Source organism: Zophobas morio, unplaced genomic scaffold (genome assembly GCF_036711695.1).
Source record: "Zophobas morio isolate AGI-343-1 ecotype UQ-CSIRO unplaced genomic scaffold, CSIRO_AGI_Zmor_V1 ptg000014l, whole genome shotgun sequence".
Classification (NCBI taxonomy): Eukaryota; Metazoa; Arthropoda; class Insecta; order Coleoptera; family Tenebrionidae; genus Zophobas; species Zophobas morio.
This window is the reverse complement of record NW_026972119.1, coordinates 21,997,523-22,024,210: the sequence shown is the minus strand read 5'-3', so window position 1 is coordinate 22,024,210 and position 26,688 is coordinate 21,997,523. Positions and strand designations below refer to the sequence as shown.

The 26,688-nt window shown below is 34.1% G+C and overlaps 2 protein-coding genes and 1 non-coding gene across 3 annotated transcripts; all 3 read right to left on the bottom strand.

Annotated features, from left to right (window-relative positions):
• Positions 1 to 3,955: 3,955 nt before the first annotated feature.
• LOC135128638 (phenoloxidase-activating factor 2-like) lies at positions 3,956 to 14,003 on the bottom strand. The gene is made up of 3 exons (XM_064055599.1): positions 13,794 to 14,003; positions 13,274 to 13,570; positions 3,956 to 4,947 (listed from the first exon to the last, which is right to left on the bottom strand). The coding sequence occupies exons 2-3, from the start codon at positions 13,561 to 13,563 to the stop codon at positions 4,011 to 4,013; spliced, it is 1,227 nt and encodes a 408-aa protein (XP_063911669.1). The 5' UTR covers positions 13,564 to 13,570; positions 13,794 to 14,003; the 3' UTR covers positions 3,956 to 4,010.
• A 214-nt stretch (positions 14,004 to 14,217) lies between these two features.
• Trnah-gug (transfer RNA histidin (anticodon GUG)) lies at positions 14,218 to 14,289 on the bottom strand. The gene has a single exon. It is a non-coding gene; the product is annotated as a tRNA-His (tRNA).
• A 10,369-nt stretch (positions 14,290 to 24,658) lies between these two features.
• LOC135128636 (phenoloxidase-activating factor 2-like) lies at positions 24,659 to 26,447 on the bottom strand. Its single transcript, XM_064055598.1, has 3 exons — positions 26,149 to 26,447; positions 25,692 to 26,099; positions 24,659 to 25,643 (listed from the first exon to the last, which is right to left on the bottom strand). Exons 1-3 carry the CDS (start codon positions 26,361 to 26,363, stop codon positions 25,013 to 25,015), a joined length of 1,254 nt encoding a protein of 417 aa, XP_063911668.1. The 5' UTR covers positions 26,364 to 26,447; the 3' UTR covers positions 24,659 to 25,012.
• Positions 26,448 to 26,688: the final 241 nt, after the last annotated feature.

Genomic DNA, 26,688 nt, shown 5'->3' with positions numbered 1-26,688 from the left:
ACTAAACAAAAAAAATTGAGAATCGGGTGATTGAGAAATTAAAAAAAAAAAAACAAAATTTTAAAAATTGAAAAATCGAAAAACCGTGACTGAAACATCGAAAATTTACGAAATTCAAAAGTTAAAAAATCGAAAAATTTTAAAATGAAAATTAAAAAAATTTCTAATAAAATAACTGAAGAAGCGAGAAATTGAAAAATCGAAAAATTGCAAAACAAAAAACGGAGCATCAAAACGTCGAAAAACGAGATAATTGTAAAAATAAAAACTGAAAAAAATTCGAAAAATCGTTGAAGAAGCAAAAATTAAAAAAATGAAAAATTGTAAAATCGAAAAGTTGTAAGACTGGAACATTGAAAGATTGAAGAATCGAAATATTTAAAACTGAAAATTAGAAAAGGTACTGTTCAAAAAAAAAAACAGAAGAAACGAAAAGTTGCAAAATCGAAAAAAGTCACAAAATTGAAAAATGGAAAATGCGAAATTTCAAAATTGAAAAACTGAAAAAATGAAAGAACAAAAAGTCGAAAAATCGAGAAACGTCGAAAAAACGAAAATTTAAAACATGCAAAAATTGTAATATAAAAAAAAATGCAAATCCAAAAATGAATTAGATTAAAATTAGAGTAAAATTGAAAAGTTGAAAACTGAGATATTGAAAAACAGGTGATCAAGAAATCGAAAAATTACAAAATCTTAAAAACTGAAAATTCCAAAACTGGAAAATCGTAAAATTTAAAATTCGAAAAATTGAAAAACTTTGAAACATAGAAAATTTGCGAAATTCAAAAGTCATAAAATCGAAAAATTTTAAAATGAAAACTAGAAACATTGCAAAACAAAAAACGAAGCATCAAAAAATCGAAAACCGAGATAATTGTAAAAGTGAAAACTGAAAAAAACTCGAAAAATCGAGAAGTTGAGAAGCAAAAATTAAAAAAATTAAACATTGTAAAATTGAAAAGTTATAAGGCTGAAACATCGGAAGATTGAAAAATCGAAATACATATTTCAAATTGAAAATTAGAAAAGGTGCTGTTCAAAAAAAACAGAAGAAACGAAAAGTTGCAAAATCGAAAATGCGAAGTTTTAAAATTAAAAAATTGAAAAAGTGAACGAACAAAAAGTCCAAAAATCGAAAATCATCGAAAAAACGAACATTTAAAACATCAAAAAATTGTAAAAGTAAAAAAAATGCAAAATAAAAATCCAAAAATTTAAAACGTTGAAAACTGCCACGGTGTAAAATTTAATAGTGGAAACATTTTTCTAAAATGTGAAATTCAAAAAAATTGCAAATCCAAAAATGAATCAGATGAAAAAATGTGAAGCTACTTAGTTCGTAAAATTGGAAATTTGAAAACTGGGAAATTGAAAAACAGGTGATTAAGAAATCGAAAAATTACAAAACCTTAAAAACTGAAAATTCCAAAAGTGGAAAAATTTTAGAAAAATTGTTAATCGTAAAACTGAAGAAATAAAAATTGACAAATCGAAAATTGCAAAATCGTAAAATTAAAATTCGAAAAATTGAAAAAACGAGAAACTAAAAATAAAAAAAAATTGCAACACTATAAAACCAATTTACAAAAAATTTTAAAATTGAAAATTCGGAAAGTTGCAAATCAAAAAATAGATTAATTAAAAATATGAAAACTAAACAAAAAAATTGAAAATTGGGTGATTGAGAAATTAAAAAAAAAAACAAAATTTTAAAAACTGGAAAAGCGAGGAATTGAAAAAACTCAACAATTGAAAAATCGAAAAACCGTGACTTTGAAACATCGAAAATTTGCGAAATTCCAAAGTTAAAAAATCGAAAAATTTTAAAATGAAAACTAGAAAAATTTCTAATAAAATAACTGCAGAAGCGAGAAATTGAAAAATCGAAAAATTGCAAAACAAAAAATGGAACATTAAAAAATCGAAAAACGAGATAATTGTAAAAATGAAAACTGAAAAAAATTCGAAAAATCGAGAAGTTAAAAAAGCAAAAATTAAAAAAATTAAAAATTGTAAAATCGAAAAGTTGTAAGACTGAAACATCGAAAGATTGAAAAATCGAAATATTTAAAAATGGAAATTGGAAAAGTTGCTGTTCCAAAAAAAATCAGAAGAAACGTAAAGTTGCAAAATCGAAAAAAATTCACAAAATTAAAAAATCGAAAATACGAAGTTTCAAAATTAAAAAATAGAAAAAGTGAAAGAACAAAAAGTCGAAATATCGAGAAACATCGAAAAAACGAAAATTTTAAATATCCAAAAATTGTAAAATTAAAAAAAATGTAAAATAAAAATCCAAAAACTTAAAACATTGAAAATTGCCACAGTGTAAAATTTAATAATGGAAACATTTTTCTAAAATGTAAAATTCAAAAAATTGCAATTCCAAAAATGAATTAGATGAAAAAAATTTCTAATAAAATAACTGAACAAGGGAGAAATTGAAAAATCGAAAAATTGCAAAACAAAAAACGGAGCATCAAAACATCGAAAAACGAGATAATTGTAAAAATGAAAACTGAAAAAAATTCGAAAAATCGAGAAGTTGAAGAAACAAAAATTAAAAAAATGAAAAATTGTAAAATCGAAAAGTTGTAAGACTGGAAGAAAAGGTGCTGTTCAAAAAAAAACAGAAGATACTAAAAGTTGCAAAATCGAAAAAAGTCACAAAATTGAAAAATGGAAAATGCGAAGTTTCAAAATTGAAAAATTGAAAAAGTGAAAGAACAAAAAGTCGAAATATAGAGAAACATCGAAAACACGGAAATTTAAAACATCTAAAAGTTGTAAAATCAAAAAAGTTCAAAACTAAAATCGAAAAATAGGATAACTGAAACACCGAGAAACTGCAACATCGTAAAATCAATTTACACAAAATTTTAAAATAGAAAATTCGAAAAATTGCAAATAAAAAAATGGGTTAATAAAAAATATGAAAAACTAAATCAAAAAATTGAAAATCGGGTGATTGAGAAACTAAAAATAAACAGAATTTTGAAAAATTGAAAAAAAAAGAAAAATTGAAAACTCAACAATTGAAAAATCGAAAAACTGTAACATTTAATCATCGAAAATTTGGAAAATTCAACAGTTGGGACTCCGAGAAGGTTTCACTTAAAAAAAACCATTTGGAGGTTTTAATAATAATAATAATAATGATTTTATTGTCACATATAATGCTATACAGCTTTGTGCATGTCAAATTTACGTAATTCAAACTACTACACGAAAACATTTTAGTTTCGTAAAAGAAATATTCCTTTTGACTGAGTTGTCAATGTACCTTTTTTAAGGTAAAGAGGATATTGCCAAGCCTTCAAATATGTGTTTTTACTCAAATGAACGACAGTTGGTAAAGAGGTTGCTTTATCTATGAAGGCTGGATCATCGGCAGAAAAAATTGAGTTCGGATTTAAGTGATTGGAAGTCAATTATGAACACTAGAAATAGCAGTGGACCGAGGATGGAATCTTAGCACCTACCAAGTAATTCATTACTGTAATCCACTTCCTTTTCAAGCAATGAGTAATTGTAATGCATTACTTTTTAAAGAATGTAATGAGTAATTGTAACGAATTACTTTTTTTGAGTAATTCAGTGTCTTTTACAATTACTTTTTGCAATTACTTTTAACCCGAATACTCAAAAATATTGTCCAAGTATGAAACTGTGCCAATTCATTATTATTTTGGCTACTAGTAACTAGTTAAACGAATTTTCAAAATATGTCGAAGAAGTTATTTTTTTTGATGGCCACAGTAAAAATATAGGTTATTGCAACTTGGTTTATGGTTTATTAAATAATTTTTGTGGTGACGTCACCAGGTTTTTAGTGGGTGTGTATATGTCCCTCTACGAGCCACTACGATATCTTAAGCGTTCAGTGGAAAAACCACAGTCCGTGCCTGCACCGTTGACCTTACCAAATTATGCAACAAAATTAAAACAAACATTTATTACAAAACTTTTATTCAAGATTTAAAATACATAATAAAAGACAACTGGTTTTAGTACTCGTAAGCTTGGGTTTCTATACCCTTGCTCTTCATCTGTTCGTCTATCCAGTTTCTGAATAGCGCTACATTGACATAGACCCCTGGAGTCTGGCTATCGCCACACCCAATCCCCCAGGCCACAATCCCAGATTGCTGGTACCGATTCTTCTCCCCCGGAATCGGACAAACCAAAGGACTGCCCCCATCCCCTTTGCACGTGTCCTTCCCAGCCTCCCCTCCCGCACAAATAAAACTCTTATGAAGATCAAAATGCTTCCCCAGCCTCGTATTCCTCAAACTCTCCTGACACTTGTCTCTAGGTACCACCGGAAGATCAATCTTCTTCAAAATCACCTGATAGCGACCCTCCTTCCCGAACACGTCCTTCCCCCACCCGCTAGCATAGCACCGCGCGTTATCCACATTAGTACCTTGAGTCGGTAAACAAATCACGTTCACGTTCTCAGCGATATCCACCGGGGTTTTCAAAAACAGTAACGCTATGTCGTTGTAGAGCGCCCCGGCGTAGTACTGGGGGTGCACGATGATGCTTTCGACTTCGCGGTCCTGGTGCGGGTACAACTCCTTCTTGGTCTGGGTGTCCCATTCCCCGGCGCGGATTTTGAACTGCTTCTTGCTGCTGACGCAGTGGGCGGCGGTCACTACGACGGAGGTGTCGATGAGGGCGCCGCCGCACTGGTACACGTTGAGTTTCTGGGGGTTGCCTTCGATGCTTTCCTCGCGGAGGACCGCCACCATCCAGGGGAATTCTCCATATTGGGCCTCGTTGTCGTTGTTGCCGGTTATGCGGAAGCCGATGCCGTCGGGGTTGTGGTGGCCGCAGCCGCTGCGTTTTATCGGGGGCGGCGTTGGGGTGAGTGGGACTTCGACTTCGCTGTCTTTGTCGCAGCAGACGTCGATGTAGTTCTCGCACGGGCCTTCGTTGATTCTGGAAGGAGGAAGAGGTTCGGTTTAGTTACGTTAGTAACTTGGTGAGGCGAATGAGATGAGGTTTCTTGATGGCCATTAAACACAAAATGGCACAAGCTAGTAACAATTTTAACGAATTTAAAACTCGCGAGTCTCGTCATCATTATTTAATGAGCTGAACTGAGGTATATTGTTACTATTGTTACATCACGTTCTGAATAATGTTACATAAGGATTCATGCATATTATTATCGCGTTATTATTAACAGCGATTCTGACAAGTTCTCGTTAAATTACAACCAGACAAACACGTTGTTTTGTGATTACCTACATGATAATTTTATTAATGATTGATTTTGTTTTTGAAATTCCCTGCTTTGTTATTTGTGCTAATCTGGAGTTTAAATCTAAACATACATAAAAATAAATCAGACACGGATTCCTAGTATTCGCAATAATTCATTGCCATATTGCATGAGAATTGTTTGAAATAACTAGCCAGAATTGCGATTTATATTTGTTCTGAACGGGAATCACAGTGACACAAATAAGATAATTGGGCGTTGACAGTGGAATACCAATGACTGTTTTATAATAGAGTAGGGTGAAGGACTTTTTCATAATTAGCGACTTGCATCCAGAATTAAAGAATAATAATTAAGAAAAAAAACGCTTGTGGAATATTTTTAGTGTCTAGGCGGATACGGATTTAATAGCAATTTTTTTAATAGTCCAAAGTTGTACCAGTTGTAACGCAAAACAGTTCACCTCATATCCTATTTAGGACTGACACAACATATTTCAAACCAAAACTTTAACTATAACCAAGAACACAACAAAAATACTTTAAAAGGTCATTCAATCAACCCCTGATATTTAATATATAGTTGTGGTTTTAGTACAAACCACAACAACAAAACCTGATTAAATCTCTTGCTACATATCGATGACTTAATTACGAAGAATCAGTTGGGTAACTTATATCTAACGGAACTGTTTTTTTACAGCCAAAGAAATGTGTTTTATATTAAAAAATTGGTCGAAAACTGTTTCGACAGAACTTCCCTAGGGTCTAAAGTAAAATGAAACATATTCAGCATTTTTGAGTCGACTGTTTACTTTATAGAATTTTTGCAAGAACAAGTGTGTCAATTCGGACAGGTGCAATATAATACTAATAATAAAAATATTGTATTTCCAAAATTTTCTGGGAAAATGGAGTGAGCCGTTCCTCATTTAATCAATAAAATAAATTGACACATTCATTAATTTTTTTGAGCCACCTGTATAAGCAAATCTAAAAAATATAAATGCAGTGATAAATCACAAGTAAAAACTCATCATATTTTGCACATTTCGGGTAGACTTAGGAATTGAACTCGTTACTATGGAAATTTGCAATTTAACACCTTTAAATTTCACAATTTTTTACAAGATTAATACGGGCAAAACGAGTTTTATCTTAACAAGTACTAACCCCGCCCACCCACCCTTTACTTTCTTAGAAGGTATGTGATTTGCCAAAATCAGTCTTATCTTACCAAGTACTAGCCCCGCCCACCCTCCCCCTATTTTCTTAGAGGATATGTCATCTGCCAAAATAAGACCTACGTTAGTAAGTACTAGCGCCGCCCATCCGCCCTTTATTTTTTCAGAGGGTAGTACTTGCTAGTACTTGCTAAGATAAGTCTTAATTTGGCAGACGACATATCCTCTGAGAAAATAGAGGCGGGTGGGCGGGGCTAATGCTTGCTCGGATAAGACTGATTTTGGCACACGCCATACCCCCTTAGAAAATAGAGGGCGGGTGGGCGGGGCTAGCACTTCCTAAGATAAGACTGATTTTGCCCCTATTAAACTTGTAAAAACTTGTTAAATTTAGAAGGTGTTAAATGGCATATTTCCATAGTAACGACTTAAATTTCTAAATTTGGTTGGATACTTATTTTTTAACAGCTCACTCATTAATTTTTCTGAGATACCCTGTATAAGCAAATTTAAAAAGTATTGGTTATATATTAAAAACAATCACAAGTATAGACTCATCATATTTTGCACATATAACAGGATATATTCAGCAAAATTTTGAAATGACGTCACAATTTTTTAGGAGGGGATGAGCAAATACATTTTGAAAAAGCTGATCTAAAGTACACTGAAACGTATTCAGAATTTTTGAGTTGAGTTTTAACTTTACAGAATGTTGTGATGACGTCATCAACATTTTTGCAAGGACAAGTATGTTAGTTTGGATAAGTGCAATGTAATACAGATAACAACAATATTATATTCCCAAAATTTTCTGGGAAAATGGAGTGAGCTGTTCCTGAATTAATCAATAAAATAAATTGACACATTCAGTAATTCTTTTGAGCCACCTGTATAAGCAAATCTAAAAAATATGAATGCAGTGATAAATCACAAGTAAAAACTCATCATATTTTGCAAATTTTGGGTAGATTTAGGAATTTAACTCGTTACTATGGAAATTTGCAGTTTAACACCTTTAAATTTCACAAGATTTTACAAGATTAATAGGGGCAAAATCAGTTTTATCCTAAAAAATACTAGTCCCGCCCACCCGCCCCCTGTTTTCTCAGAGTATATGTGATTTGCCAAAATTAGTCTTATCTTGTCAAGTACTAGCCCCGCCCACCCGCCCCCTATTTTCTCAGAGGATATGTCATCTGCCAAAATAAGACTTACGTTAGTTAGTAGTTAGCTAATGCGACTTTCACTTTCATGTTTTCTCGACGTTTCGTGACCTGGAGAGTGGGAAAAAAGTGGTCTTCTGTTTTCGATTGTCTGTCTGTATATCTGTGTCGAATTTTATTAGACAGATAGAGTTATCTTTCGCTAGTCCGAAACTACTGGACCGATTGTTGTCAAATTTTACACCATTCCATCAATTTTGCAGTAAACTTAGCAAAAATTACCCCGTATGTCAGATAATCTTTCAGAATAACAACAATAATAAAAAATTAAACACGGAAAGCGTAAATTTTTAGCCAAAATCTTAATTTTTTTGCAAACCACCTGAGCACAAAATAAGATTTCGGGACAAGTCGACATTGGGGAAAAACAACATTTTGACAAAAAATATAGACTTAGGAATTTAACTCGTTACTATGGAAATTTGGAATTTAAAACCTTTAAATTTCACAAGTTTTTACAAGATTAATAGGGGCAAAATCCGTTTTATCTTAACAAATAGTAGATCCGCCCAACCGCCCCCTGTTTTCTCAGAGTATATGTCATTTGCCGAAATAAGTCTTATCTGAGTAAGTACTAGCCCCGCCCACCCACCCTTTACTTTCTTAGAAGGTATGTGATTTGCCAAAATCAGTCTCATCTTACCAAGTACTAGAACCGCCCACCCGCCCCCTATTTTCTCAGAGGATATGTCATCTGCCAAAATAAGACTTACGTTAGTTAGTAGTTAGCTGATGCGACTTTCACTTTCATGTTTTCTCGACCTGGAGAGCAGAAAAAAGTGGTTTTCTGTTTCCGACTGTCTATCTGTCTGTTTGTCTATCTGTGTCGAATTTTATTAGACAGATATAGTTATCTTTCGGTAGTCCGAAACTACTGGACCGATTGTTGTCAAATTTTACACCATTTCATCAATTTTGCAGTAAACTCAGCAAAAATTACCCCGTATGTCAAATTTTCTTTCAGAATAACAACATTAATAAAAAATTGAACACGGAAAGCGTAAATTTTTAGCCAAAATCTTAATTTTTTTGCAAACCACCTGAGCACAAAATAAAATTTCGGGACAAGTCAACATTGAGGAAAGACAACATTTTGACAAAAAATGTAGACTTAGGAATTTAACTCGTTACTATGGAAATTTGGAATTTAACACCTTTAGATTTCACAAGTTTTTACAAAATTAATAGGGGCAAAATCAGTTTTATCTTAACAAATAGTAGACCCGCCCACCCACCCCCCGTTTTCTCAGAGTATATGTCATTTGCCGAAATAAGTCTTATCTGAGCAAGTACTAGCCCCGCCGACCCACCCTTTACTTTCTTGGAAGGTATGTGATATGCCAAAATTAGTCTTACCTTATCAAGTATTAGCCCCGCCCACCCGCCCCCTATTTTCTCAGATGATATGTCATCTGCCAAAATAAGACTTGTGTTAGCAAGTCCTAGACCCGCCCACACGCCCTTTATTTTCTCAGAAGGTGGTACTTGCTACTACTTGCTAAGATAGGTTTTAGGTAGTACTTGCTAGTACTTGCTAAGATAGGTCTTATTTTGGCAGATGACATATCCTCCGAGGAAATAGGGGCGGGCGGGCGGGGCTAGTACTTGCTCAGATAAGACTGACTTTGGAAAACGCCATACCCTCTGAGAAAATAGAGGGCGGGTGGGCGCGGCTAGCACTAGTTAAGATAAGACTGATTTTGCCCCTATTAAACTTGTGAAAACTTTAACTTTAAAAAATCTCCAAGGATTCGGTTTTGCAGTTCCAACAAACAAAAAAGGCAGCAGTAAAATTACCAGGTAACCATTTATGTTTTTTGATTTCGTTGGCAACATTTTTAAATAATGTCAAAATTCAGAATTACCAACATAAAAATTTACTTCAGTCATTAATAGTCTCCCAGTATTATTTAGATACTATTGTGGTAGTAATTTAATTCAGTTAGGTATAGTCGATTGTGTGCAATATACATAAAAAAAATATTTTTGAGTTCAGTGTAGTGTTAATGTGCTGGAAAATACCAAAATATCGAAAACAAGGCAAAAACTAATAGTAAAGGCTGCATACTTTTGTAAACTGAGTGTACGAGGTTGTTAGTGTTATTTAGGTCAATAATGTTGAACAGTCTCCTTGCCAAAGACCCAGTTTTGAAATTTATCTAAATTTCCGGATTGTAGAGTGGAAATACTATGGGAAGAGTCCTCACAATTCGTCCCTAGGTTTTTGTTCAGTGGCGTATCATTTGTGTTTTGTAGAGGGAGTAATAAAAAGTACGATCAAAGATAGCTATGGATTTTTGAAAATTTGTCTATGGTAGAATTTTTGTCTTGTCAGCTTGCCGTCAATTTGAAAGTTTGCATTGAAAATGCAACAATCAAAGACAAACTTTTAAAACTATGTAGCTGTCTTTGATCGTGTTTTTATTGCTCTCTCGGTACATGGAAAACTCACGAAAACGGTACTAGATTTAAGGACGTTGTATAAAATTGAAAGAAATACTCAAAAAGTACATAGTTATATGAAATCAGTGTATAAAAAACAAAGCAAAAAAAAAATTTTTAACAGAACAAAAATGGCACACCACTGATATTCTTCGTTTTAGTCACGAAAATATGAAACAAAATATTGTTAAAGAATCATAAAACAGAATGACGAAGAGGTTTAGAAAAAAAAATAAAAAATGAATGTTTTTGTTAATCATTTGTTTTATAAGTATATAGTTTTTAGTTTTTCAGTTATTTGGTATTAAAACTCTTACGGTACTAAATAGTAACAGTGTTATTTGTGTTTACAAAATTTACTCAAATGTTTTTTATTTAGGTTTAGTTATAGTTATACTTAAAATAAAAAATTGAAGTACAATCCAACAAATAGAGCTCCTTCAAAAAATTACATAAAATTTAATTCATAAATCACAAGTTTCGGATTACTTTATTATATAAAATTTAAGTGGCATTTACTTTGCAAAATATTTACGCACGCATCATCAAATTGTTGGTGGGGATGATCAGTCCAATAATTTCGGGGATTATTCATCATAAAATGAACACAGGTAAAAGACGACAAACTGACGGACGGCAACGGAGACCTACTTTTTCATACTCTAGAAATCATGAAACGTCGAGAAAACAGTAAAAAGTAAAAAAAAGCGTTTTATTTTGTTGCAAATATTTTATACAACTCAATGTTCAATTTATTTTGTTCCACTTAAAAAATCCGTAAGATGCATTTTATTTTCGTAATTTGAAAAAGAAATTAAGAAAAAAACCAACAAAAAACATGAATTATGAACCCGTCGGAACAGTTTTACGTCTAGGGAGTTGTTTTACTGGTGTGTTCGTCTCAAAGTATTGCCACTCTACTCGAGAAAATAGTTGTATGTCATTCATTCATTAAGTTAAATGCGGCGATAAAATATATACATACAATATACAGTTGGTGTTGCAAAACAGTACTATTTTAGTGTTCAAGAATTATATACAGGGTGATGAAAAAATGACGTATACGCTCGACGGTACGTTGCTAAGAAAATCGCCGAACCAAATTTTTGAAATTTCAAATTTGAAGAATTAACTCCATGATTCTGACATATTTTTAACGTGAATTTAATCGACAGTCCGATAAAAATTGTCAAAAATGGCAAATGAGGTTGTGGATGGGATTCTAGAAAATTATTTATTATTATTAACTTATTTACAACAAATCAGAATTACGAAGTTAATTCTTCAACTTTGAAATTTAATATTTTCAAAAGTTTGATACCAGATTTTTTTTCGAGTTTTTCAGAGCCTTCTTAATAATATTTAATTAATGATTAAAAATAAAAAAAAAGTCAAAGGCTAAAGTTGTACAGTTGGCTCCAGAAAAATGGGAACTGTCAAAGTTAGTATGACAAATTACTGTGTGAATTTTTCTAGTTTAAATGGGACTATTTTGAAATAAGTTAGAACAATAATAACATCGCCAAAATGTTGTGTCAAAATAGTGACAAAAATTTAACAGATTTGTTAAATTGACAAGTACATTTTACATTGTAAAAAAATCCATTCCCGTTTTTTCTGGAGCCAAGTGTACGACTCTGTGGGGACTAAACACTAGAATTATTTTTAACTATACAGAGTGTTTTGTTTTTAAGGCGTAACGCACAACTTAGCTTTTTATAATGAAACACCCTATATATTTTTACGTATTATCTTCCTAGGCTCTATAACTAAAATGTTGTAGATTATACAACCAGATTTCTAACAAAAATGTGAACATTAAGATATTTTTCCAAGATTTTAATAAGAAAAAAAATTTGTTAACGGTATGCGAAAATTTTAGGATATGATGGCCATTATTGTCATATATACGAAATTTTTATGAACTACTTTTGTCTGCTGGAATACTATTATTATTATTATAACTGCGGTTTATTTTTTAAATTCCGACGCGACGTTGCCACGTTATTCCAATTTTCTTGAAATTTTTCGACAATGGAAAGGTTCACAAAAAATCGCAAAAGGGTTGTTTTTAAAATCTGTTGGAATAACATGACAACGTCGCATCGGAATTTCAAAAATAAACTGTGGTTGTAAAGCCTGAGAAAATGTAAACATGTAAAAATGTTTAATTTAAAAAAACTAAGTTGTGTTTGATATGATTAATTCTGCAATAAAAAAGATAAAGGACGTTAAACTTAGCCCCGCCCGTTCTTAGGTTTCTTTTTTCTCTTTTCTTACTTTTTTGCCATTTTACAGAAGAACATATAATTAACTCTGCCTTCATTTTAGCGATTCATTGTATCTGAATAAAAGGTGAATTTTATACGGATGAACAGAAATAAAATCGTTACAATGAGAACAGGGCGGGTGGGCGGGGCTAGTACCTGCTAAGATGAGGCTGATTTTGGCAAATCACACCCTTTAAAAAAATAGAGGGCGGGTGGGCGGGGCTAACACTTGTCAAAATAAGGCTGAACAATATTTAGAGTGGTCACTGGAATAAAGAGGGGGTGGGTGGGCGGGCTATTGCTTGCCTTTGAAAGACTGTAAACTACTTATTTTAAACTAAGCGAAAATTTTTATTCCTTTGACATTTTTCGGTAAAATATTAAATAATAAAAATCTTGTGAATTCGGTTCGGGGACAACTACATATTAATAAAAACAGGATAATGTATTTTTTTAATAACTTTTTGGTTTTAGACAGACTTGACAACGTCATCGCGAAACATATGGTTAAAAAAATCTGAGAAAGAAAACCACCATGGTTATTTTAGAACGTTGGTTTGTAAATATTTGTTTATATTATACATAAACTCACGTGTATGCTAATACTTATCTACAAAACATTAATTTTTCTTAGTTAACAAGAATTTACGCTTGACTTTAAGTTGTAAAATTACAAGTAAAAAGTGCATTGTTAAAAGTTTTTTTTTTCCAGAAGAAACACGGATGTTGCTATTTGCACATTCAATTTGTGCGCAATTAAAAACGTGTTTAATTACTATATAATCATTAAAAATTTAGCAACTAACTATTTGCCAAACTAACTAACACTTTTTACGTGATTTATAAAAACTCAGTTTTTTGTGTGTTTACATTTCTTCTTGTCGAATTAGGTATGTACCATAAGTCACACAAAACTTACCTAATGTCTATAATGCCCTCTCCATTCGTATTAACAGACCCATTATTGCACAAGTAGTACGGGACACAGGTACAAGATCCAGTACCAGGTATCCCTCCACTGGTACCTGTATTACTTCCAGGCTGAAGATTCGGAGGGTTCCTGGTGGTCACTGGACGCTCATTCTGCTCCTCTTCACTATTCGTCCCAAACACGTCCTTAATTAGTTCATCCTTTGATTTTCCCTGTGCCACCACATGGGAAAACAATACACCAAGTACCAAAATCACTATTGACTGTTTGTGAAGCATTCTATTCCTGTTAAAAAAAAACCAACACACTTTACTTAGATTTAAACACATGGACCAATCGATAAGACTCGATCAGCAACCGCGTCGCTGATTTACTCCGCTGAATTTTGACAAGAACAAGACAACATCAACAAAAAACAAACGTTTAAGAACTAAGTGGAATTGTGCAATCCGAGGTGTGTGGTGTCTAAGACTTTTTTCTTTTGGTTGTTTGATAGCAAACGGCTTACCTTAGCTGGAGTGAGAGATGAGAACACGAAATAATCTGTAGAATCAGCAACCAGCAAACACTGTCAGGTTTTACCCGGTGCACCTTGAACCAAGCCGATTTATCGTGACGTCAGCTGGAAACCACAGAGAGCGGTTCAGAGGCAAATTGTTATTGCACGGTACTGGAGCTTATCAACTGGTCGAGTGTCATTTCATTTCATCACGATGTGGAAGGGGTCAGAAGAAGAGTTCTTCTGATAATGAGCGAACGTTCGGGGAATTTTAATTATAATAAAAATAATAATTATTTAATATGTTTGTATTTCAACGAAAACAAATTTTGTAGTGATAATTTAAGTAATAAACAATTTATAATTAGTTCTTTTGATAATTGTGTGTAAAAAAAAAAGAAAAAAATGTCCCACCGTGACAATGTTTGCACATTGCCGTGACCAGGATTCGAACCTGGGTTACTACGGCCACAACGTAGGGTCCTAACCACTAGACGATCACGGCTATCGGGACTTGGTGTAAGCGGGAGTTTATTATGGTGATATTGTACCGGTGTGACACTAACTTGAAAGACAAGTTGTGACGTTCTGACAATAGTATAAAGTTAAAAAACTAAATATGGGAAGATTTTCCCACAGGAAGTGTGACTTTACTTTTATTTATTTTAGTAAATGGTTAAATCGAAGTTTGTAAACACGCCATTCTGTAATGTACAAGACTTTCGATTGACAGATGTATGACCTTGTTAAAAATTTACCCATCGTGGGTTTTTACAGTTACTACAACAGTAGTCTAAACGAATCCATTTGGTTAAGTTTATTTATTGCTTTCTCCTTAGGAAATACCAAGACACATGTAGGACACGAAAAATGTATTTATAATAAGTGTTTAAAAGTGTACACAGATAACGGTTGTCTGTAAATAAAACTGACTATTATACACTAAATTTACAGTTATTGGTTACATAAAAATAAATATGCACATATATTACATACCGATCATTAATATAAATCTCCAAAAAAAGCTTTTTTTTATTATTTTTCATCTGACCTTGTATTGAGACAAAAATGTCAACATTTTGGGGTAAACTTGAAGAGTTACAAAATTATGAATAAGGTCATTTTACGTCCAGTTACATAGATTTTACCACAAAATTGTGAAATCGCTTCAAAATTTGACTTTTTTGTCAAAATGTTGTTTTTCCCCAATGTTGACTTGTCTCAAAATCTTATTTTGTGCTCCGGTGGTTTGCAAAAAATTCATATTTTGGCTAAAAATGTACGCCTTCCGTGTTCTATTTTTTATTAATATTGTTATTCTGAAAGATTATCTGACATTTGCTGAGTTTACTGCAAAATCGATGAAATGGTACAAAATTTGACAACAATCGGTAGTTATCTGTCTAATAAAATTCGACACAGACAGATGGACGGCTAGACAGACCGACAGACAGACAGGCGGAAACAGAAGACCAATTTCTTCCTACACTCCAGGTCACGAAACGTCAAGAAAACATTAAAGTAATGGTATAAAATAACATAGTCCTACACGTGTTGTTTATAACTCCGAGTTTTGATCCAAAACGTCCAGATTTTTGGAAAAAAATGGAAATTATAAAACAACAATTTGCAATTTAATTTTGAATAATTTAATTTTGAATCTGCCAAACTGAATAATTTGAAATCTTACAGATGTTTTAAATTTATGGTAAGCATAATAAATTTTTAATCAAAATATATTTACTTACCCCTCTAAAAAACTGATGACGTCATCTCAAAATTTTTCCGGATAAATCCTATCTAAAATGTACAAAATATGATGAGTCTATACTTGTGATTTTTTTAATATATAACCAGTATTTTTTAAATTTGTTTATACAGGGTATCTCAGAAAAATTAATAACTGAGCTGTTCAAAAATAAATATAATTTAGGATTTAAGTCGTTACTATGCAAATATGCGATTTAACACCTTTAAAATTTAACAAGTTTTTACAAGTTTAATAGGGACAAAATCAGTCTTATCTTAGGAAGTGCTAGCTCCGCCCACCAGCCCCCTACATTCTCAGAATTTATGTCATTTGCCAAACCAAGTTTTACCTTTGAAGTACTAGTCCCGCCCACTCACCCTTATTTTTTCAGAGGATACTATCCTCTGAGAAAATAAAGGGCGGGTGGGCGGGGCTAGTACTTACTAATGTAAGTCTTATTTTGGCAGATGACATATCCTCTAAGAAAATAGGGGAAGGGTGGGCGGGGCTAGTACTTGATAAGATAAGACTGATTTTGGCAAATCACATACCTTCTAAGAAAGTAAAGGGTGGGTGGGCGGGGCTAGTACTTGGTAAGATAATACTTAATTCGGCAAATGACATATACTCTGAAAAAATAGGGGGCGGGTGGGCGGAGCTAGCACTTTCTAAGATAAGATTGATTTTGCCCCTATTATATATAATATTGTAAAAAATTGTGAAATTATAAATCTACCCGAAATGTGCAAAATATGATGAGTTTTTCTTTGTGATTTATCATTGCATTCATATTTTTAGATTTGCTTATACAAGTGGTTCAAAAAAAAGAATGAATGTGTCAATTTATTTTATTGATTAAATTTGGAACGGCTCACTCCATTTTCCCATAAAATTTTGGGAATACGATAGTGTTATTAGTAGGGGAAAAGTGCCTAAAATGATCCCCTCAGGTCAAATGATTCCCATCAATTGTAAGAAAATTTGTGACTCTATCTACCAAACATAACTGTCATTTGATTAAGCGCTCTGTAATTAGTAGCTTCTGAAAGTTTGATGGCGTTCTGTGTATTCTGCACAGTTTTGTGCCAAAATATGTAAAATAAGCACCTCTGATCTAAGGTAAGATATATTTTAAAAGTCCATTACTTCCATTGGAAAGGTCTTATAGCGGTGGTAGTTGTTTTGACAGAATTAGATACATTTCAGTCGTTAGTTATGATCTGTTTACCGCATGTAAAAATTGAAGGTTAGTTTACAATTTTTGAATGCGGATATGCTACCTATGGCGAAATGATCCCTTTTTCTTGAGGCAAAATGATCCCGGATCATTGGGCGGGGCTAGTACCTGCTAAGATAAGACTGATTTTTGCAAATCATATACCCTCTAAGAAAAGAGAGGGTGGGTGGGCGGGGCTAGTACCTGCTAAGATAAGACTGATTTTTGCAGATAACATATCCTCTAACCCCGCCCACCTACTCTTTATTTTCTTTGAGGGAATACCATTTGCCAATATCAGTTTTATCTTAGCAAGTACTAACCCCACCCACCCGCCCGTTATTTTCTTAGAATGTATGTTATTTGCCAATATCAGCCTTATCTTGCCAAGCACTAGCTCGGCCCATCCGCCCTTTATCTTGTTAGAGGGCTAGTACCTAATAAGATAAGACTGATTTTCGCAAATGACATATCCTCCAAGAAAAGAGAGGGTGGGTGGGCGGGGCTACTTCCTGCTAAGATAAGACTGATTTTTGCAGATGACATATCCTCTAACCCCGTCCACCCACCCTTTAGTTTCTTCGAGGGAATACCATTGGCCAATACCAGTTTTATCTTAGCAGTTACTAGCCCTACCCACCTAGTACCTGCTAAAGTAAAACTGATTTTCGCAAATGAAATACCCTCTAAGAGAGGAGAGGGAGGGAGGGTGGAGCTAGTACCTCTTAAGACGGGGAAATTTAAATCATTTAAAAGAATTTTAGGGATTTTCGTGTTCTATTTTTGGGAAATTCTCAGTCTTAAGAGGTACTAATCCCAGTCACCCGCCGTCACTTTTCTTAAAGGGTATCTCATTTGCCAAAATCAGTTTTATATTAGCAAGTATTAGCCCCACCCACCCACCCTCTCTTTTCTTAGAGGGTATATCATTTGCCAAATTCATTTTTATCTTAGCAGTTAGTAGACCCGCCCACCCGCCCTCTCTTTTCTTAAAGGCTAGATCATTTGCCAAATTCAGTCTTATCTTAGCACTTACTAACCCCACCCACCCACCCTCTTTTTTCTTAGAGTGTATGTCATTTGCCAAATTCAGTTTTATCTTAGCAGTTACTAGCCCCACCCACCCACCCTCTCTTTTCTTAGAGGGTATATCATTTGCCAAATTCAGTTTTATCTTAGCAGGTAGTAGGCCCGCCCACCCGCCCTCTCTTTTCTTGGAGGGTATCCCATTTGGCAAAATTAGTCTTATCTTAGCACGTACTGATGACTAAAGTATTGTCTCAAACTCTTCCAGAAATTATACACCCCGTATTTTCGGTGCTTTTCAAACTTTTTTTGTTTATTTTTTTTTAAGAATTTATTTTTTTGTTAATTTTTGAAATAAAATATTTATCAGTTATGTCATGATTTGATTTTTCTTGTTGATGCTGTCCCCTTATGGTCAAAATTCAAAGGGATCATTATGCCTATGCCGAGGGATCATTTTACCTATGGGGATGCCTAAAATGATCCTTTTGTAAGGTCCTGGAAAAACGTTAATAACTTTTTTTATAATTATCGAATCACCAATTGGCTTATAGTGTTACCTAGATAAATCAATGTTCTTACAAATAATGCTACAGTTTTACATGAATAATAATAATTTGTATTTTTTAAAGAATTTCTCCCTTAGGGGGATCATTTTAGGCACCTTTCCCCTACTATTACATTGCACCTAGCCAAACACTTGTCCTTGCAAACATTTTTTGAAGTAAAAACTCAATTAAAAAATGCTAAATATGATTCACTGTACTTTAGTTGTGAGGGAAGTTCTGTCGAAACAGAATTTATTATTTTTATTATTATTACTTATTTTAGGTTATTTCTTCAGAATTTTTCATGATTTTCGAAGAAGAAGAAGCGAACTAAAATACGCAAACCATAATTTAAGTTGGCAACGATGCGTCTTTTAAACCAAACAGCACATTCGATTGGAGGATTTCTTGGCACCAAATTTAAAATGTGAGAAAATAAACCCAAATGATTCATTGTTGCCACCCTAAATTTTGATCAAACCTTCGCTTTTAAGTACAGTCTGTGCGTTTAGAAATCAGCACAGTAGAGTAACTCATCATCTGATAAGTAGAATTTTAAAAATTTTCTTGCGTTTATAGTTGGTATAACGGAAGTAATTCTGTGTGAGATGTGGTAATCGTGACAATTTACGGAACCATGATATCAATTTGAACTAAAAATGGAGTCTTGCCAACAGACTTATCAGTCATTTCTGATTTTTTTTTTAACTGAATCTCGTTTGAGTTTTTTTTTTGTCAGGTTCACATTATGTGGCATACGTAAATGTCAAATTGAAATTTCGGGCACCAATACAGCAGCTATCTTCTCATTGGTTGTGTAGGCGCACTTACATCAAAATTGACAACTATGAACTGATATGCTGCCAATAAATTCAGGATTGCCAACCCAAAAATTTGCTTCAATTATTAATAGTCACTTGTATTTTGTTATAATACTTTATATTTTCTTAATTGTAAATAAATTATATTAATATTTTTTTCTATAAATATTTTTAAATAAATTTATTTTTAAACATTTATCTATAGATAAAAATATACACACATTTATAGATACAGTTAGACACACAGATTGGATATATATACAAATACAGCGTGATCAGCAAGTACTGTTAGAGTCGGTATCAATGACACTTTATTTACGTCAGACTTTACTATTGATTACTAAATTGTCATACTCATAACCAAAATGTCTTGAACACTAAAAGCGCCATGACATGGCGCCAAACATTTCAATCAGGTCTGGCAATAGCAGGGTAAGAAAAATCTCTCAGATCTGGTTAATCTTATTGCCAACTGAAACAGTGCTTATTGATCATGCTGTCCAGTAACTATAATACGAACGCAAAAAAATGCCAGGAACGAGCAGTTAAGGTTTGTTAGCAAGAAATGAACAGTTAAAACAAATACTTTATTTCTTAAAGCCCTGCTTCTACCTGCTAATACCTCCTTCAACGTTCGCCATTTTTTTTTTGTCTTCTCTCTACCAATCTCTCTCACCAAAAGTCCCCAAACGCTTCTTATGGATCCGTGGACTTGTTGGAATAATTTGATTGGTGGGTCGTAATTTCTGCCCACATTTGGTGGGGGAATGTGTTATTTAACTTATTTCTTGGAAGACAGTCTAGACAAGAGACCATTGATAACTTCAGTATTTGATTTGAAACAATAAAAAGCTCTAGGAATATCCAAGAAAGAAAAGTAATAGTAATTTCGGGTATAACCTTTGCACAAATTGATTTGTTTTTAATAACTCCATATTGTAGGAGAACCCGTTTTAAATATTATATTACTTCTCGAGCGTAAGCGTAAGCTTCTCGGTGGTCTCAACTGTCTTTTTAAAAATGTAAAACCATCTCGGGGGCGCCAAATGTCTTTTCTTATGTGAAACCTTCTCTAGCGTTCCCAACTGTCTTTTATTTAATGTGAAACCTTCTCGGAGGTCCCAACTGCCTTTTTTAAAAGTGTAATCTCCATAAACTTATCCTTATTCGCATAAGAAAAGCGCTCGTTTAGTTTTTTTTTTTTTGAAAATTTTGGAAAACGTTTGCCGATTTTTCTCGATTATTTCAAGAGGTAGAACAAAGGTAACTTGAAATTTGTAATTTACGAAAAACTCTCTATGAAGTCGTCCTTTTACCTATTGTAACGTGAGTCCATTTTGTTTTTTTTTTTAAATTTTTGGTTATTTGACGAAGCATACAGGGTGACCTATTTTTTCAGAGGATGTCATTTGCCAAAATTAGTCTTATCTTAGCAACGACTGGCCCCGCCTACCCGTCTTCTATTTTCTTAGAGGGTATGGCATTTGCCAAAATCAGTCTTATCTTAGCAAATAAGGTACTAGCATTTTAGCAAATGACATAACTTTTAAGAAAATAGAAGGCGGGTAGGCGGGGCTAGTTCTTGCTAAGATAAGACTAATTTTGACAGATGACATTTCCTTTGAGAAAACAGAGGGTGGGTGGGCGGGGCTAGTACTTGCTAAGATAAGACTAATTTTGGCAGATGACATTTCGTTTGAGAAAAGAGAGGGCGGGTGGGCGGGGCTAATACTTGCTAAGATAAGACTTATTTTGGCAAATAACATATCCTATGACAAAATAGGGGGCGGGTGGGCGGGGCTAGTACTTGTTAAGATAAGACTCATTTTGCCTCTATTAATTTTGTAAAAACTTGTTAAATTTAAAAGGTGTTAAATTGCAAATTTCCACAGTAACGACTTAAATTCCTAAATCTGATTGGGTGTTTATTTTTTATGTTTCATTCTGCGTCAGGAGCGGGGGAAGTTCTGTTGAAACAACTTTCGACCATTTTTTTTTTCTTTTTGAAAAAATATCCTGGTGGTTTTTGTTGGTTATTTAATAAATTAGCAGAACTAAAGTTAATTCAAATTCGTTGTCTATGAAGAATTTTCCATAAATTTAAGCTTTTTCTCAAACGAAAATGGCCCGTTTTAATTTTTTTTTAACAAATTTTCTTCAAAAATTTTTGGAAAATTTTGAGTTTTTTAGTTATTTCACGATGTAGAACGAAAGTTAATTCAGATTCTTAATCTACAAAGATTTCTCTATAAACGTATTCTATTTCCCATACGAAAACAGTTGGTTTTAATTTTTTTTTGAAAAATTTTTTTGAAAATTATTTGGCCATTTTTTTCATTATTTGTGAAAACAAAGCAAAAGTAAATTCAAATTTGTAACCGACGAAAACTTCTCTATAAACTTATCCTTATTCCCATAAGAAAAGAGCTCATTTAAAATTTTTTTTTGAAAATTTTGGAAAACGTTTGCCTATTTTTCTCTATTATTTCAAGGGGTAGAACAAAGGTGACTTGAAATTTGTAATTTTTTTATTTATTTTTATTTTTATTTTATTAATTAACGTTACCCAACAGGCCGGAGGCCCAATTACAGGGTAACGGGGGACATACACAACACCCAGAGCAGGGTGGGAATCGAACCCACGACCCAAAGTGTGGCAGGCAAGCGCGATGCTACCTAACCCACCCGGGTCCTCTAATCTACGAAAAAGTCTCTATGAAGTCGTCCGTTGACCGATTGTAACCTGAGTCCATTTTTATTTTTTTTTTTTCAAAATTTCTGGAAAATATCCAATTCCTTTTGATTATTTGACGAAGCATACAGTGTGAATCAAAAAATTTAATGACTCAATCAATTTATTTTGTTGGATAAATCAAGAATTGCAAATTATTGTAAGCACGTAAACAAATATATCCGTTTATTCCCCCCAAGAAATTGACGACGTCATCTCAAAAATGTGCAAAATATGATAAGTTTTTACTTGTGATTTATATTTTTTTACATTTGCCCCCTATTTTCTCAGAGGATATGTCATTTGCCAAAATTAGTCTTATCTTAGTAAGGACTAGCCCCGCCCACCCACCCTCTCTTTTCTTAGAAAGTATGAGATTTGCCAAAATCAGTTTTATCTTCTCGGGGGTCCCAAATATATATTTTTTTAAGTGAAAACCTTCTCGGTGTAGCCAAATGTACTATTTTTAAATGTAAAACCTTCTCGGGGTCGCCAATTGTTTTTTTTTTTATGTGAAACCTTCTCGGGGGTTCCAACAGTTTTTTTTTTTAATGTAAAACCTTCTCGGCGGCCTCAAATGTATTATTTTTAAATGTAAAACTTTCTCGGGGTCGCCAGTTGTCTATTTTTAAATGTAAAACCTTCTCGGGGGCCCCAAATATATATTTTTTTAAGTGAAAACATTCTCGGTGTCGCCAAGTGTCTTCTTTTTAATGTGAAACCTTCTCGGGGATCCCAATTGTTTTTTATTTAATGTGAAACCTTCTCGAAGGTGCCAACTGTATTTTTTAAAAATGTAAAACCTTCTCGGGGGCCCCAAAATGTATTATTTTTAAATGTAAAACCTTCTCGGGGTCGCCAATTGTCTTTTTTTAAATGTGAAACCTTCTCGGGGGTCCCAACTGCCTTTTTTAAAAATGTAAAACCTTCTCGGGGGCCCCAAATATATATTTTTTTAAGTGAAAACCTTCTCGGTGTAGCCAAGTGTCTTTTTTTTAATGTGAAACCTTCTCAGGGGTCCCATTGTCTTTTATTTAATGTGAAACCTTCTCGGAGGTCCCAACTGTCTTTTTTAAAAATGTAAAACCTTCTCGGCGGCCCCAAATGTATTATTTTTAAATGTAAAACCTTCTCGGGGTCGCCAGTTGTCTATTTTTAAATGTAAAACCTTCTCAGGGGCCCCAAATATATATTTTTTTAAGTGAAAACATTCTCGGTGTCGCCAAGTGTCTTCTTTTTAATGTGAAACCTTCTCGGGGGTCCCAATTGTTTTTTATTTAATATGAAACCTTCTCGAAGGTGCCAACTGTATTTTTTAAAAATGTAAAACCTTCTCGGCGGCTCCAAATGTATTATTTTTAAATGTAAAACCTTCAACGTAAAACCTTCTCGGGGTAGCCAATTGTCTTTTTTAAATGTAAAACCTTCTCGGGGGCCCCAAATATATATTTTTTTAAGTGAAAACCTTCTCGGTGTGGCCAAGTGTCTTTTTTTTAATGTGAAACTTTCTCGGGGGTCCCATTGTCTTTTATTTAATGTGAAACCTTCTCGGGGGTCCCAAATGTCTTTTTTAAAAATGTAAAACCTTGTCGGCGGCCCCAAATGTATTATTTTTAAATGTAAAACCTTCTCGGAGGTCCCAACTGTCTTTTTTAAAAATGTAAAACCTTCTCGGGGTCCCCAAATGTATTATTTTTAAATGTGAAACCTTCTCGGGGGTCAAAACTGTCTTTTTTTAATGTGAAACCTTCTCGGGGGTCCCAACGGTCTTTTTTAAAAATGTAAAACCTTCTCGGGGGCCCCAAATACATATATTTTTTTTAAATGTAAAAACTTCTCAGGGTGGCCAAATGTATTTTTTTAATGTAAAACCTTCTCGGGAGTTTCAACTGTCTTTTTAAAAATGTAAAAGCATCTCGGGGGCGCCAAATGTCTTTTTTTTTAATGTGAAACCTTCTCGGAGGTCACAACTGTCTTTTTTGAAAATGTAAAACCTTCTCGGGGACGCCAAGTGATTTTTTGTTTAGAATGTGAAACCTTTTGGGAGGGGTCCCAACTGCCTTTTTTAAAAATGTAAAACCTTCTCGGGGGCCCCAAATCTATATGTCCCCAAATGTCTTTTTTTAAGAATATTAAATGTTCTCGAGGCTCCCAACTGTCTTTTTTTAAGAAAGCGAAACCTTGTTTTTTCTATTACATTGTGACTAGTATGTACCTTCTAACGGGTGATCAAAAAGTTTTCAGATTAGGATTGGCCATGGAAATATTTGTCATGTCTTTGATCAAACTGCAAATGCATGCATAACCTCATTTGTAATTCAAAAATTTGATTTTTTGACATTTACAGTTTAATCAAAGACATGAGCAATATTTCCATGGCCAGCTCTAATCTGAAAACTTTTTGATCACCCGTTATATAGTTTTTTCTCCATAGAGGTTATCAAGAAAAAGTAAAATTCCGCAAAATCATCAAATTTTTTATTTCACTGACAAGATTGCATTGTAATGATCAAATGTTGCCAACCTGTATATACACACAAAAGCGCATCTTAGTTCTAATAATTGTTACATCCTTTCATGTGATGATTTGTCAATGTATGAATTATACCTACTTATTTGGGGTCAGGAAACACGCAACACAAATTAATTCCAAAAATTGCTGTGGGAGAATTGACGTAAGTAGTTCGAACAAGGAAAGTAAGTACCCCCACTTTTTGATTTTTGGTAAGAGATTTAATCAGAGTCACGAAAATAGAATTATCTCATTAAAATAATCACTATGTATCATTTGAAAATGTTTATTTAGCTCAGCTCTTAAACATGTGGTACAAAAGAAAATAGGCAAAATTAGCAATATTTTTGACAAGTTTGAATAACGAATTTCTGAAATTTTACAAAAAAAAAACACTAAATTGTTTCATTTTTAGATATGAGGCAGTACTGAGTCTTTTATTAGACTCTAGAACCATCTACTAGAGAACTTTTGTGAAAAAAAATGAAACAATTTCTAGCACATTTAATACCTTAATCTAGCACTGAAGAAGAATAAAGCAAAATGTGTCTACCACTTAATCATCGTCCAACAACGCGCCACTTTAAAACCAAAACATCGCAAAAATTCCACCCTTTCGCCTCATTAAACCTTTTTCTCCGGCGTCAATTTGATCCCATTCTTGTCCAACTCCTCCTCTATCCACTCTGTAAACTTAGCAACATCCACATAAACCCCCGGTTGATCCACAACCCCGCACTTATTTTCCGCCCCCCACGAAACAATTCCGGTTTGCACAAACTGGTAGTCGTCCCCCACACACATCAAAGGTCCTCCTCCATCCCCCTTACACGTATCTTTGCCCTCTTCTCCCCCAGCGCACAAAAACGAAGAATGCAGATTAAACTCCTCCCCCAACTCAGTCTTGCGCAAAAGAGTCTGGCACCGTTGAAAATCAACCACTGGGATGTCAACCTTAGTCAGAGGAACGCTCTTCAAATCTTTATTTTCGCCCCACCCAACCGCCAGACATCTTCGTCCCACGAAGCTCTGATTGGCTTTGGGGAGACAAATTGAGTTAAGTCGGGTATTCGTGAAGTTGTATTCTTTATCCAAGATTAGTAAAGATAGGTCGTTGTAAGCCCCCCCTGAGTAAAATCCAGGGTGCTTGATGATTTTCGCGACGTTTCGTTCATCGTCAGCGTTAACCCCAAGGTTCTGGAAGGTATCGCGACTGGTAGCTACGACCTTGAACGCTTGCGGTTCTTTAACTTTGCTGAAACGAGGGTGAGTTAGGGTTGGTTTTTCGGGTTGTGGTACTTACGAAATGATGCGATGGGTGGCAGTTAGGACTACTTTCGGGTGGATTAGAGTACCAGCGCACTTGAATAAATAGGGGTTCTTGCGGTTGTTGCGTTTTTGGAAGATTTCGACTATCCATGGGATCTCTCCAGGGATAGTCGCTGCGGATTCTGTTTCTGGTGTCAAAATTCTAAGACCTATTTCCGTTTTGGCAATGCCACAGCCATAGTTGGGGTCCCATTTTCGTTCTTCTTCGGGAGTTTCGCTTGTGGTTGTAATACTAGAGCTATCAGAGCTGGAACTAGTTCTAGGGGTAGTAGTAACCTTGTCGTCAATTCTCGGTTCTTCCGTTCCATCTCCCTCGATCTCAGTCGTGTTTTTGCAGCACAAAAAGTCTGGGTCTGTGCAGCGTAGTTCTTTGGGTGGAGGACTAGGGAGGATGATTTTTACTAATGTCAAATTTTTACTTACGGTTTTACTTTATCCTGGATGCTACCATGAAATCGTTGAGTGCGCTGCAAAGGTAAAATGGAGTGCACGTGCAGTTGTAGAAGAATTCGAGAATGGTGTCGTTTGGGTGTTTTTCGGTTGTTCCATTCTTATTTTCACTCTGTGCTACTACGAACGATTCGTGATTCCCCAAATAAACACAAATAATAGCGATTAGAAACGTCACTACTAATCGGTAGAACATGGTCGATCTTGTAGTGGACGGACTATAACTGAAGGCATCGCATTGTGAAAAACCACAAACACGTTATTTATACAAGCAGGGTCACCGGGAGGCAACGATATTCATGTTCTTGATAAAGAAAAGATGTCTGGTAATCCCGTCGTAGAATCCTTTTATTGTTTATTATCGAGTTAATGGTCGGCCTTGACGGGATGGGAAAAGGGTGGACTTTCACATTACTGTTAAACGCAGTCAACATTATTATTATTATTAGACAACTAATGCTTAAGTCGCCTATTATGATTTATTAATACAGGTTTTCATAATTTATGTCCAAGTTTGTAAC

What these genes read in the sequence shown, in the direction of transcription:
- LOC135128638 (XM_064055599.1), bottom strand. Translation starts at nt 13,563, where the DNA reads ATGCTTCACAAACAGTCAATAGTGATTTTGGTACTTGGTGTATTGTTT. An exon ending in GAGGGCATTATAGACATTAG is followed by an intron (nt 4,948 to 13,273) that starts GTAAGTTTTGTG and finishes TCCTCCTTCCAG; the next exon opens with AATCAACGAAGGCCCGTGCG.
- LOC135128636 (XM_064055598.1), bottom strand. Translation starts at nt 26,363, where the DNA reads ATGTTCTACCGATTAGTAGTGACGTTTCTAATCGCTATTATTTGTGTT. An exon ending in ATGGTAGCATCCAGGATAAA is followed by an intron (nt 26,100 to 26,148) that starts GTAAAACCGTAA and finishes CATCCTCCCTAG; the next exon opens with TCCTCCACCCAAAGAACTAC. An exon ending in GCCACCCATCGCATCATTTC is followed by an intron (nt 25,644 to 25,691) that starts GTAAGTACCACA and finishes CCCTCGTTTCAG; the next exon opens with CAAAGTTAAAGAACCGCAAG.